Raw genomic sequence first — 13,037 nt, forward strand, 5'->3', positions numbered from 1 at the left:
ACGGGGGAGCGAGTGGTCTCGCTCCTACGTGCTGGGTGTCCCTTCCTTTCCTATCCCGGGCTCCTCCCCTCCGCGCGGACTCGGTGCTTCCGGCAGGCCAGTCGGGAGCCCCGGACCCACAAGTACAGGTAAGGCGGGCCCGGCGAGCTTCTCAACTGAGCCGTTTTCCCTAGCCCCCCCACCCCGCCCCGTGCGGTCCGCCCACTCGGTGCTCACTCTTCTAGAGTTCGCCCCACTGTGCTCAGCCTGCCCCCAGCCCCTCGACGCTGCCCTGTCCGTGCAGGTACCCTCCTTGGGTTTCCCCCCAGGCTTTCGCTCATCTTTTACTGGTCTTTAATGTTACTCGCTCCCTCCGCAACCAAATGTGGCCCCTTTTCGCAGAGGGCTGTCATCGTCCTCCACTCGCCCCTTAGCGAGGCCTGCTGTGTATACAGGTGACTTCCGTTGCCATACATCCATCAGGCCCTGGACATGATATTCTTTTCCTCTTCTGACCATTCTTCACTTTCTTTTTCCTAACTGCTCCAAGAGGCACGAGTTGTATTTTTGTCGTGCATCTGGTTGCTTCCCATTTCTAATCATCAATAAGGTTGTCAGGTTTACCCACTTTAGGTCATGATCCATGAAAGGAAATGATAATTAATGGCATAATCCTGTGTCCTGGAGCATTGACCTGTAATGGTTTTCTAGTAATTTTTTCAAAATTCTAACCCTGAGTAAACACTTTTTTTTAGGACTGACAGGTCTTAGCTGGAAGAGATACCTTAAGAACATTTGAAGTGGGTTTTGTATCTAGTAGAATGGAGCTCTCCTCTAAAGGAGAGTTCTGGGGTGGAAATATAGGTAAACGTTTATATATAATTTGTTTGGTTGCTAGTGATTGAAGCTATGGAAGTAGGTTATATTGTCCGAAGAGTACAGTGCTGGAGAAGAGAAGAAGGGGGACCTAGGATGTAGCATTGAAGGATACTTGATAATTTTTATTTTTAAGATTTATGCATACAGAGGTGGGATACAGGTCAGAGGTGCAGGGGTGGTGAGGGGATTCACCAGAGACAGAGTGGGGAGCAGAACAGGCTGACAGATGAAGTACACTGCTGAGGGGAGCAGCGGGCAGGTCAGGAGAGGTCTGCCGCGCCATGTGGATAGCACCATGTGGATCACCTAGGCAGGAAGGCAGGGATCGAACTCTTGCTGGACTGGCTTTAGCTTCTCTGTGCTGTGCTTTAACCCGTTGTGCCTCCAGGGAGGGCCCGATTCTTGATTATTTTAACAACTGGATAGAGGAGGACAAGGCTTGTAAAAGAGGCAACAACAACAACAAAAAAGTAATAGGAAGCATTGAATTTTGCAGAAAGGTAAAGTTGAATGAGGGCTGAAAAACCTGGTGACATTAATCATTTATAGAGACTTTTGACAGAATAAGTGGAATGTCTGGATTCAGTATTAGGTCTTGTTTTTCTACTTTTACCTTTTGCCCAAAGCTTTAAATTCCATTTATAAATTGATGACTTAAGAATTTTTATTTCCATCCTGTTCCCTTTGTTTTCAGTTCAAGATCTAAATAACCAACTATTTGACATTTCAACTTGATGTTTTTAGGAATTTCAAATATAATCAGTCTTAATTTTTTCTCTATACCAAATTCTTTCTCCTCCAGTATCCCATTTCATTCAGTGCCATGCCATTTATATACATTTACAAGATTTTTGAATACCAGTCTTGACTGCTTCTTCATCCCATGCACCATATCCTTTTCAAGGTGGATTCTCTTCCAATGTATGCCTTCAATCTTTCTGCTCATCTTTAGTATCATTTCTCTAGCTTAAGGCACAATCCTTTCTCAATAGACTTAATGTCACCAATTCCCTGTATTCACATTTGTAAGATAATCACCTTATATCATTGTTATGAGGATTAACTGAGACAACCAAGTTAAACAAATGGTGGAATCATTTTAATGCTCTGTTGTCTGGTTGCCTTGTTTTCTTCTATTCTTGTTCCTTTCACTCTCTTCTCTAAACCCAAACAAACCATATCACTTGTTTATTCATTGGTGACTTATTTCTCTGTTTAAAATCCCTCAGTGAATTTCACATCACTAACTGTATTTGTATAGGTAAAATTTAAAATCTTTACTGTGGCCTACAAGACCCTGCATAACCTGATTCTATTTCCCTGGCCTCATCATTTACTTAGTCATACCAGTTTATTTTCCATCATAAGGAAGCAACATCATATCACTTTGCACATGCAACTTGACTTGCCAGCATTGTTTCAGCATGACCATCCCTCAGTTAACTCATTCTTCAGATTCAAGCATAAGTGGTATTTCTCAAGTAAGCCTTTTCTCAATGCTCTTTACTCTCTGTCACCCAAGTCTTACATCAGGTACCCTTTTAAAATCTTTCATTATATAATTTTTTGTAGCTGGTAATTATATATTTACTTGTCTTATCTAAAATCTGCTTCCTAATAGAATATAAACTAGTAATTATTTCTACTTCTTAAGAGTTTGTAATGAATACACTGGAGACTGCGTATAAGAATCGTCAGCGCTCTTGGAAGCTCCATTATACTGATACTCTTGTCATCTGATAATTCTACCTTTTAATTCTACAAAGTACACAGAAGAAAAAAGTAAAGGGTTTTCCAGCTTTGGATTTATGGCACTCTTGTGTCATAAATTCATTGATATACTACGCTTGTTGAATTGGAGATAAACTTTACTAGGTCAGCTTTTCCTTTATTTTCAGCAACAACAATACTTTTATTGTTGTACTTGTTTTATGAATCTCTTTAGGAGAAAAAAGCCTCTATAAATCAGAGTGGTTTCTTGGTTTAATAACAGGTTTTAAACTCAGACCAGTGAGGATGTGACTTCCAAAAATAAAGGAAAATCACCTGTAAGTAAGTTGTTGGTAGTGGATTTAGAAGAACTTTAAAATTTAATAATTTGTGTATGTGAAACAAGATTTGGGTTGAAAATAAAAAAAAAGGAAGTGAATGGCACACACAGAGAAGTATTGAATCTATATTATAGGTAGTGATGAGCTATTAAAAATGTTTGAAACTTTTAGTTTGACCAAGATGAATAAATATTGTACAATAATGTAAGTATAATGACACTACTAGATACTCAAAATATGTTAAGTTTGTAGATCTTATATTATTCTTACAACAATAAAATAAATCTTTTAAAATATTTGGACAGAAATTAGTATCAGTCGCTAGTATTAGCACTTACTAAGTACTGTTACAAGTGAAGATAATACAGGTTTCTTCCCTGGATCCCCCCATCTCCACTTTAGGGTAGAAAGTTATGGAGACAACTAGTTCGTTCTTAAGTTGAAATAAGTAAAAGTAGCTCTGTAGAAGGTACTATGGAGTAAAGGATTCATTTGGTGGAAAAATCCTGAACTAATAGAGATTGAAAGTGATTAAATCAAGTCATCGATAATAATGTAGTATGGTAGTAGTTTAAAAACTGGCAAAATGACAAAAATAATTCTTAGATAATGTGAAAAATATACTGGTTACCAGGCAGGTTGTGGGAGGGAGGAAAAATAGTGAAGAGGTTTCGGCACAGGAGAGTTGCTGGAGAGTGTGTAGTAAGTCTTGTACGCATATAAAGGCGTGAAGTTGTACGCCCAGAATTATAGTTATGTAAACTAGGTGAGGAATCATTAAAACTCAAGAAAAAAGTGGGTTTTGTTGTTAGGCTTAGTTTGATTTTCTTATTGACACTGTAGCCATGGATAAATTAATCTTACTAAACTTCAGTTTCCTTGTCTGTAAAATAGAGATAATAATTACCCCTCTCTCTTAGTATTGTTGTGAAATTTAAATGGATAAATGTGCAAAAATGTGTTCCTGTATAATAAATGGTAGGTAGGAGTAATGGCAACTTAATGAGTTTCAGAATTAGAGTAATAGCTATGAAGGGACTGGGTTGTTGATAAGTGAGAGTGATGAGGTTAAAGCTGATGTTAAGATACTTTGTGTGAATGATGGTGAAAGAACAAATGTAGGGAAGTCTAGAGCTCTTCATAAGGGCGTAGACAGTATCATCTTCGCGCTTGTGTCCCCACCACCACCACCAAGTTAGAGTAGCTCGGTGATTTTTACTGAGTTAACAAGTAGGTTCAAAGTTATATAAAAGCACTAAAGAAGTAATGAGTTGTTTGGGTGGAACTTCAGGGAAAGATGAGTATTAGAGAAACCTGAATTTTAGAAATAAATTCATAAGGTTCATTTTGAAGAAAAGTAAGAATTCATAGTTGACCCATCTTTTGGGATTTGTATTCACACATTATGGAAGTGAAATTTTAAGCCCTAAGACATCATTGTGTAACAATGTTTATAAAGTCAACAAAAGATACACTCTTTCTCTGTTTTCTTTGTTTCAAAATGTAGCAGTGATAAATAAACTGTGGTACAAATTGATTAAAGTGCATGTTCTTCCAGGACACTCATTTTGTACAAGAGATACATCACCTGAAGTTCTTTTGACAGAGCAAGAGAGAAACATTATATTTTAAATGTTTACAAAAGATGGTTTGTGGTTTTTTTTTAAATCAAAGGATTAATCTTTGTTGTATAAGTGATGATTTATTTACAAGCTTTAATTTTGTAAATTGGATGATTTAAAAAAGGCACACTTATGTTTTCTTCAGCTGAGTTGATGGCTTCAGAAAAACTGGCATAGCTGCAGAATATGAGCAGTTCGCTCGGAAGAGTCCAATGCCTTTGGCACACGGATCAGAATAAAGGTGAATTGTTATTACATAGAGTTTTTCATTAAGTCACTGGAAAGTAAGTAATGTTTTTGTTCTGACTGTTTCCAAGAGAGTGCAACCTGACAAAAATTGACAGTGGTTTTTCTTTTTACTTTGTGCTAACAGTTTTATGCTTTAGCATGTTTTCTTTATCACAGAATGTTCTCTGGGTAAAGATGTTTTCAATGTAATTTCTAAAATAAGAGCATTTAAATAACTGCATAAGGTGTAGAAGCATTTTTGTGAACATTCTTTGAACTTTCAGAGAATACTCAAAATTGAATAGTAATTTTAATGATTGCGATGAAATTTAGAGAAAGGGGCATATCTTTAGAGGTACTTAAGGAATAATTAGTTTTTAATTCTTTTGTCTTTTTTTTTTTTTAAGATTTATTTATTTGTGCATACAGAACTGGGGTACAGGCCAGAGGCTCAGGGGCGGTGAAAGGCTTCACCAGAGACAGAGTGGGGAACAGAACAGGCAGATCGATGAAGTACACTGCTGAGGGGAGCAGCAGGCGGGTCAGGAGAGGTCTGCCACACCATGTGGTCACCTCCGGGGCAGGCGGGAATTGAACTCATGCGGAAGCAGCTTTAGATTCTCAGTACTGTGCTTTAACCCACTGTGCCATCAGGGAGGCCAATTCTTTTGTCTTCTTAATAATGCTTTGATAGCAAATTAACATTATATAATTCAAAGAAACCTTGTCTGAGTCCTTAAGTTCATAGAAGGTTTAACTGTTACTATATCTTGATACATACTAAAAAAGAAACTATTATTTTTTTTCTTAACCAAGTGGGGCAAACCCTGATAATTTGATATACAGAACTATATGGAGTTAGTTCATTTACTGTAAGAGCAGTTAATGGACTAAAGTGCAGCATTAAGCAAAAGTTTTATTGGTTCTGTCAACTTTATATCCTGCATATTTTAGTCTCTTTTGACCTTAGAAATTACTTATAGAAATGGTTAAAATATACAATATCTGAAGTAAAATTTTATACACTTAACCTAACTTTCACCAAATATTTAAGAATTATATCTAAATGTTATAGAGGCTTTGTACAGATGTGTTATATAGAGAATTATTTGGAAATGGAAGTAAACAATCATATTATTTGTTTGTCATATACTTTGGTGAACTTTGAAATCTTCATATTCAATTTTGTTAAATTTGTCATTTTTTAAAATAAGTGTTATTGTTAGAGAGATTCAAGGTTGGTGACCTTTATTTTTGGTATAATGGAGTTTGTATCATTTTTGTATTTATTTGGCACTCTAACCCAGAATGACATGTTAAGAAATATGAGGGAATTTGACAAAAGATACAATTTAAAATGGAGTTTGTTATGGGCCTTCCCTGGTGGCGCAGTGGATTTAAGCACAGCCCTATGACGCTAGAAGCAGCCACTTCACAAGTTCGATCCCTGGCCAGGGAGGTGTCCCACATGGTGTGGCAGAGCTCTCCTGACCTGCCCACTGCTCCCTCAGTAGTGTACTTCGATCTGCCTGTTCTGCACCCCACTCTGTCTCTGGTGAATCCTTTCACCGTCCCTGCACCTTTGGCCTGTACCCCAGTTCTGTGTGTATTAATAAATAAATCTTTAAAAATATACATTTAAAATGGAGTTTATGTTAATACATTGAACAGTGAATATATGAATCCCAATTTAGAGATGTTCACTGATGTTTTTGTTTTACTCTATCAAGTGTTGCTAACAATGTAGATGTAATGATAATACCATATTTTTGTTCATTAATGATTTTTCTCCCATTGAATGTTAACATAATCCTGCTTGTAGTGAAGTTCAAGTGTACATAGAAAAAACTTATATGCAGTGTTCAAAAGATGAGTTATAATACAGTACATAGTGGTACGCTTGTAGAGATCAAAGTAAGTATAACCTTATATGATCCACATAAAAGGGATTTATGGTTCCTGTATCTGCTGTTGTATATTTTAACATCAAATTCAGTAAAATGAATAGCACTTGTTTGTTCACTGTTTTTGAATAATGAGTTTGTTTTTTTGTGTATCAGACACTGGCCTAGGGGGAAATGCAAAGATTAAAGATCATTTGCCTGTTTTCAATTTGCAAAGTCTAGAGACAGAGGTAAATAGTTTATAATGCAAAGTGATAAATGCTCTTCTAGAAGTAAGCAGAGTATAAAACAGGAGGATAAAGAAGCATTAAAGAGTCTTCGGTGGGGATAACAAGTGAAAGCAAATCAAAAGGTACCTTGGAAAAACTTCCTAAATCTAAGAGAACCTCTAAGCTGAGCCTTGATTTTACAGCCAGAAAGAAATTAAGGGGAATGTGGTGGATTGGGAGAATACCTAAAAATCCTTGAGGCATGGGGACCACAGTGGCATTAGGATTTTTACCTTCAGGTGTAGTCCCCCTAAATCTCCCATCCCCATATCACCTATCAACTTTCCCTTGTGTCCTTTCCTCCCCTGTTTTGAACCCTCTTCCCTCTCCCTTCCCTGCTATTTGCCTTATATCTATAATTTACTTGCATGGTTTTTTTTTTTGGACCCTTTGTTTGGTTTCCCTGTACTTCTCCTATAGGTGAAACCATCTGATGTTTTTCTTTTTCCTTATGATATATTTCAATAAGCATGATCCCTTCCAGGCCCATTCATGTTGCTATGAATGGCAGAGTTTATCTTTCTGATTGCTCCATTGTGTGTGTACATCTTGATCCATTCATCTGTTTTGGGGGCATTTAAGTTGTTTCCATTGGTTGACTATTGTAAATAATGCTATAGTAAACATGGGAGTGCAGGTGTCCTTTGGGTAACTTCCTAGCAGTGGAATTGCTGGTTATATGGGATCCATTTTTAGTAATTTGAGAGTTCTCCATACAGCTTTCTATAGTGGTTGCACCAGCTGATATTCCACCAGCAAGTGTAAGAGGGTTCTTTTTTCTACAGGCATTAGAACTTTTTTAAAGGAAATGAAAAAATAATACAGGTGACTGGATTTGAAGGACTTTTGGGAGATAAAGAGGTAAGCAGGACCTGAAGCATGAAGGGCTGTTTTATTGAGAGGGGGTAAGGAGCTGTTGAATGACTTTAAGGAGGATAGTGATGTTGATTTGATCTGTAGTTCTTTATAAAGATATCTGGAGTGTGTATGGGGTAGAATTGATAGGAGTCTATCCTGACTTACCATCTCCAATCTAATGTCAATAATCAAGAGAGACATTAATGATAACTCATGTTTCTAGTATGCGCAACTGGGGAAGAAGAGTGGCTATACATTCTTGGAATTTCTGAGAATCAGAGTGGAGAAATTCCCAATTGCCTATCTAAACAATGAAGCAACAAATTATTAATGGCAAAGAACTATGGACACAAATTATTGGCTAGGTTCACACTTTCTACAAAGTTAGGTTGCTTAATTTGAGTAGCAGGTATTTGTATTTTACCTGCATAAGTCATTTGTGTCACCTCCTTGCCCCATAGACAATTAAGTTGATAACCTCTGTTAATTTGATTTTTTTGGATCTTGGGTGAAGGAGATATTACAGACAGGAATAAATTCAGAAAGTAAACATTAACTCCATTCCTATGAAAGCTGCTTGTCTGTGTGTCATTTAATTCAAGAACACTATTGCAACATTTGCTGTTCCCTCTGTTCATAATTCTGAAAATTAATGATTAGAAAAGGTAAATTACATATTTGTAATTGATGATAGAACTTGTTCCTGATAGCTAGACATAATATGATTTTCCTTTGTATACTATTTTTTCTTAGCTTTTTCAGTTGAGCTGTTTAATTATAGGCAAAATTTAGTGGTTTTTAATATATTAAATTATAAGCAAGAAAATATTTGAGGAAATATTTTTAGAGATTTGGAAATAATATAAGTAAAATTTGATTTAGCAGCTTTAGATGATTGCTATATATGTGAACATGTATGTATATAGCCCATTACAACTATTTAGTAATATTCTTTATTATTATTTACTTGTTAACATTTGAAAAACTACTTTGAAGAGTTAGACATTCTGTCATTGTGTAACTTTTATATATTAGAAGGTCATTTGGGATACTGAGTTCCACTTAAGATAAAAATTGATATTCTTTTCAGGATGGTAATATTAAATATAAATGGTAGATGGCTTTAGGAAGAGATGTTTTTAATGTTTTCCATAGAGGATAAATGATTTTCAAATACAATTATGGAGGTTAAACTAATTATATGGTTCTTATAATTTTTATTTGATGTTGTCTATATGTGCAGATGTGTTTAGACTACTTTCTATTAGGAGTTGTTTGCTAATAAAAGTTCATGTTTTGGGAGAATTCTGGTCTAAAAAATGGTCTTAACTGACAGAAAATCTTTAATTTGTATTTGAAATGCAGAACCCTAAACCATTCATAAGGAAAGAAAGATTCAGCACTTTAATGATGAAAGTAAAGGTTGATTATATTGCATTGAGCAATCACATTTAGAATGGAGTTTTTAAGTGTTTCCAGTTGGCATGGTTTAGTGGCAGTAGTATAGTTGTTAATGGTGCAAAATGCAAAATTTAAGCACTAGTAGACGCAGGTACTGGACATTTGGAAAAGAAGGGAATCTTGGTGGCAAAAATAAAAGGTGGTTAGATTGTTAGTGAATATGTCACAAATTTAGTTGACTTTCTTACCTGTGCCATCCAGTCTATCAAGGTTTTGAGTATACTTAGAAAAAATGTGGCTTATTCACATGAAGCATATAACATGATTAGATATTCTCTACAAACTCTTAATCATTAATAAATTTTAACTTGTTTTTCTTCCCTAGAATCTGTCAAGTGAAGGTCTATTTTTGCTTTAATTTGACTAGAAGTAATTTATTTTTAAAGAAAGTATGTCTCCTCTGAAGATACATGGTCCTATCAGAATTCGAAGTATGCAGACTGGAATTACAAAATGGAAAGAAGGGTCCTTTGAAATTGTGGAGAAAGAGAATAAAATCAGTTTAGTTGTTCACTACAATACTGGAGGAATACCAAGGATATTTCAGGTATTTCCAATTTTTGTCTTGGAATAGATCTTGGATAGCATCATTCAGTGAGTAGCTATTCTCTGTCATAGTATGTATCATGTAACCCTCCTAGATTACCATTTTTTGCTTTTTAGTTTCAGAAACTTAATACTTTTTTGGGAAACTTAATAGTTTTATGAATTATAAATTATTTAAAAGCATTATTGATGATTATAATAAAGAACAGAAAGTAATCACCATTATCAAAAAAATCAATTGGCCTTCTCTAGTGGCACAACAAGTTTAAAGCATAGTACTACAAAGCTAGCAGCAGCTGCTTCAGCACCGATTCGATTCCCAGCCAGGGAGGTGACCCACATGGCCCAGCAGACTTCTGCTGTCTTTCCCTTTGCTCCTCTCTGCAATGTACTTCTTCATTCTGCCCGCTCTGTTCCCTATGCTGTCTCTGGTGAATCCTCTCACCACCCCTGCATCTCTGGCCCTAAACCCCAGTTCTGTATGCATAAATAAATGAATCTTAAAAAAAAAATTTGATGGAAGGAAGTTGAGAGAAGCTGAGTTTGTGTACTATCTAAGCTAAAACCACATTACAGGGGGACTTCCTGGTGGTGCAGGGGTTAAATTTTCAACATTATCAAGGTATCACCAGCAGACTGCTCCTGCTTCACCTGCTGCTTCCCTAGGCAGTGTGTTTCAGTGGATCTGCCTATACTGCTCCCTACTCTGTCTGATGAATACTCTCATGTCTCCCTTCAAACTGCCCCACACCCACACACCTCTAGCCTAAAGTCCAGTTCTTGTATACATAAATAAATCTAAATTTTTTAAATTAAAAAAAAAAGCACATTAGGGTAACTGTAGTTACTCCTTTTATTAACATACATGATTAATTCATTGCTATTTAGCTTTTAAGAAGAGTTGAAGTCTTATAAAGATTAATGTCTGCTTATTAAATAATCTTGCCAAAGGATGTCTTAGGGACTATTCACGGTTCTTCTAACTAATCTTTTGAGGATCTCATTATACCATTGCTGTTAATAATAGCTAATTTTGTTTTCATTCCTATACTCTATTTTGTGCAGACAAGAACTTCTCATCTTGATATAAGTTAAACGTAGAATGTGTCTTAACTGAAATTTTCTATATGTTAGAACTTGACATTTGTTAGATTATATGAAGTAAAATCATTCTAAACTATAGTACTCTACTAGAGAATGATTTATAGAACAGTACGCTTGAGAATCTAAGTGAAGATAAAATTTCTACTGATTTTGTTTTTGAACTAGAAAATTAAATTGTTTATGATTTTGTGATCAAAAATATTCTTAAATAGATTGGAAATGGTGACATGGGTAGTAGAAAGAATAGTTCTTTCTGCCACATATAGATTGCTACTAATTGCCCATCTTTAATGAAATAATTTTTTCCAATTAGAGATTTAGTTTTTCAGTACAGATCCCAAATTATCACAGAGTAAATATTTAAGGAAACATGGCTCTTTAGGAGCATTAATGATTCCTACCTATAATTCTAGCCTGTGTCAGTTTTAGTTTGCATTCAAATTTCACTGGTTAGCCACCTATACATTATTATGGTGGATATTTGCTAAGGGCTAAGAATGTAGAGCTGAATGAGACCTCTTTCATTTCAAACTTAAGAGTAATCAAATGTATTCTCACTTGTAAAAATAATTCAAAGACACTGAAATAATACAAAGGAGAGTGTTTTGTGCCCTGAGGATTTAGAGGATAAATAGGAGTTTGTCAAATATAGTAGAGATAAGGAGAAGGTTTCTATACATGAATGAACACATGCAATATGAATCAACACTCAGTGAATCACAAAGTTATTTTAAAATAAATGGACTATAGAGAGTAAGTAGTGGAATTAGAGGCTGAAGACCTAGATAGGTACTAGATTTTGAAGTATCTTCATTTGTCATAGTAAGTGGAGCTTATATCCTAAGGAGCCAAGAAACTCAAGTGGAAATTTATTTGGGGGCTAGTAAATTACTTTATTTCAAGAGATAATGAGAGAAAAAGGGCATTTAAGAGGTTACCGTGGGAATTTAGATGGAGAATGAAAATCCTGAGCAAAGAAAAAGACAGTGAGTGAAGGAAGAAGAGAAAGGAGAGATTTGAAGGGACTCCTAGAACACTTACTTCATTAGATTTGACTGTTGAATATGGGGAGACTTTGAAATTTTTGAGTGGATGGAAGTTCCTTTCATTCCTCTGTGATAAGGAGCAGAAGGCATGATTATAGAGTGTGACTTCTGGAAGAGGTGAATTGTTTGAAGCATTCAAATATTGGTGTTTAGCAAGTATTAGTTAAACAGAACTGGAGCTTTTAGAAGAAAAGTTTGGATTTTGGGAAAGAGTTGAGATGGGTAATTTCTAAAATTGTGTAACTAGCTAAGATTTTCAGTTGTTGAAGTGGTCAGATTATTCAAGATTATTCTAAGTTTGTTCACTTATTTATTAGTGAACAAACTTTCATCCTCAAATTTAGATTTCATTTTTAATAAGTGGTATATTGAATGAAATTGCGGTTTTTATATGCTCTATTTTATTTTTGCATTCTATCTGTTCGTTTAAATATTTTGGAGTGAAAATATCTGAAATTAATTACTGCGTTTTGTGATAGAATTTCATTGGAAGGACATGAATTTAAGACTACTTTAAAGCTAAAAAAATATGTCATTAAAATTTTTTAATATAAATTAAGTCTGGTGAGAAATTTTTTACTTTCTGTAAATTGGTAAATGTCAATTTGTTTCTAATTAAAAATTATGAAGTGTTATTCTTTATACTAGTCAGAGAGCAGTTTTAGGAAACCTTTGTATGGTTCTACTGAAGGAGAATGTTAGACAGTAAGGATGCCTAACCGGCAGGAATTATTTAGATAATAAAGATGCTGTAAGATTTATTAATTTAATCTTACAAAAATTTCAGCCAAAATGAAAGTTTCTGCTTCTTAGTACATATTAAACCCTGGGAGAGTTATAAGACAAGTTATTGAACTAGGTCTGTAGAGGCAGAGAAATAAGCTAAAAGAGCCCCATAGTACTCAGTATCTTTGTGATTGAATGTTAGTTTTAATAAGTCTACTTAGGGCCCTCCTTGGTGGTGCAGTGGGTTAAAGCACAGCACTGAGAATCTAAAGCCACTTGTGCATGAGTTCGATTCCCGCCTGCCCCGGAGGTGACCACATGGTGCAGCAGACCTCTCCTGACCCTCCCACTGCTCTCCTCAGCA

General features: G+C 35.5%; 1 protein-coding gene across 2 annotated transcripts in view; it reads left to right on the forward strand.

Moving 5' to 3' along the window:
• The first annotated feature begins 45 nt into the window (after window positions 1-45).
• USP37 (ubiquitin specific peptidase 37) overlaps window positions 46-13,037 on the forward strand; it is a 73,607-nt gene continuing 60,615 nt past the window's right edge. The window contains exons 1-3 of one of the 2 annotated variants that reach the window (XM_012728584.1): window positions 46-128; window positions 4,677-4,772; window positions 9,638-9,798. In XM_012728584.1, the coding sequence (XP_012584038.1) occupies window positions 4,718-4,772; window positions 9,638-9,798 (216 nt within the window). In that variant the 5' untranslated portion in view covers window positions 46-128; window positions 4,677-4,717. Of the gene's footprint in view, window positions 129-4,676; window positions 4,773-9,580; window positions 9,799-13,037 lie in introns of those variants that run through there. The other variant, XM_012728585.1, reaches the window with a different exon arrangement.

Source organism: Condylura cristata, unplaced genomic scaffold (assembly GCF_000260355.1).
Source record: "Condylura cristata isolate star-nosed mole 26May11 unplaced genomic scaffold, ConCri1.0 scaffold00002, whole genome shotgun sequence".
Classification (NCBI taxonomy): domain Eukaryota; kingdom Metazoa; phylum Chordata; class Mammalia; order Eulipotyphla; family Talpidae; genus Condylura; species Condylura cristata.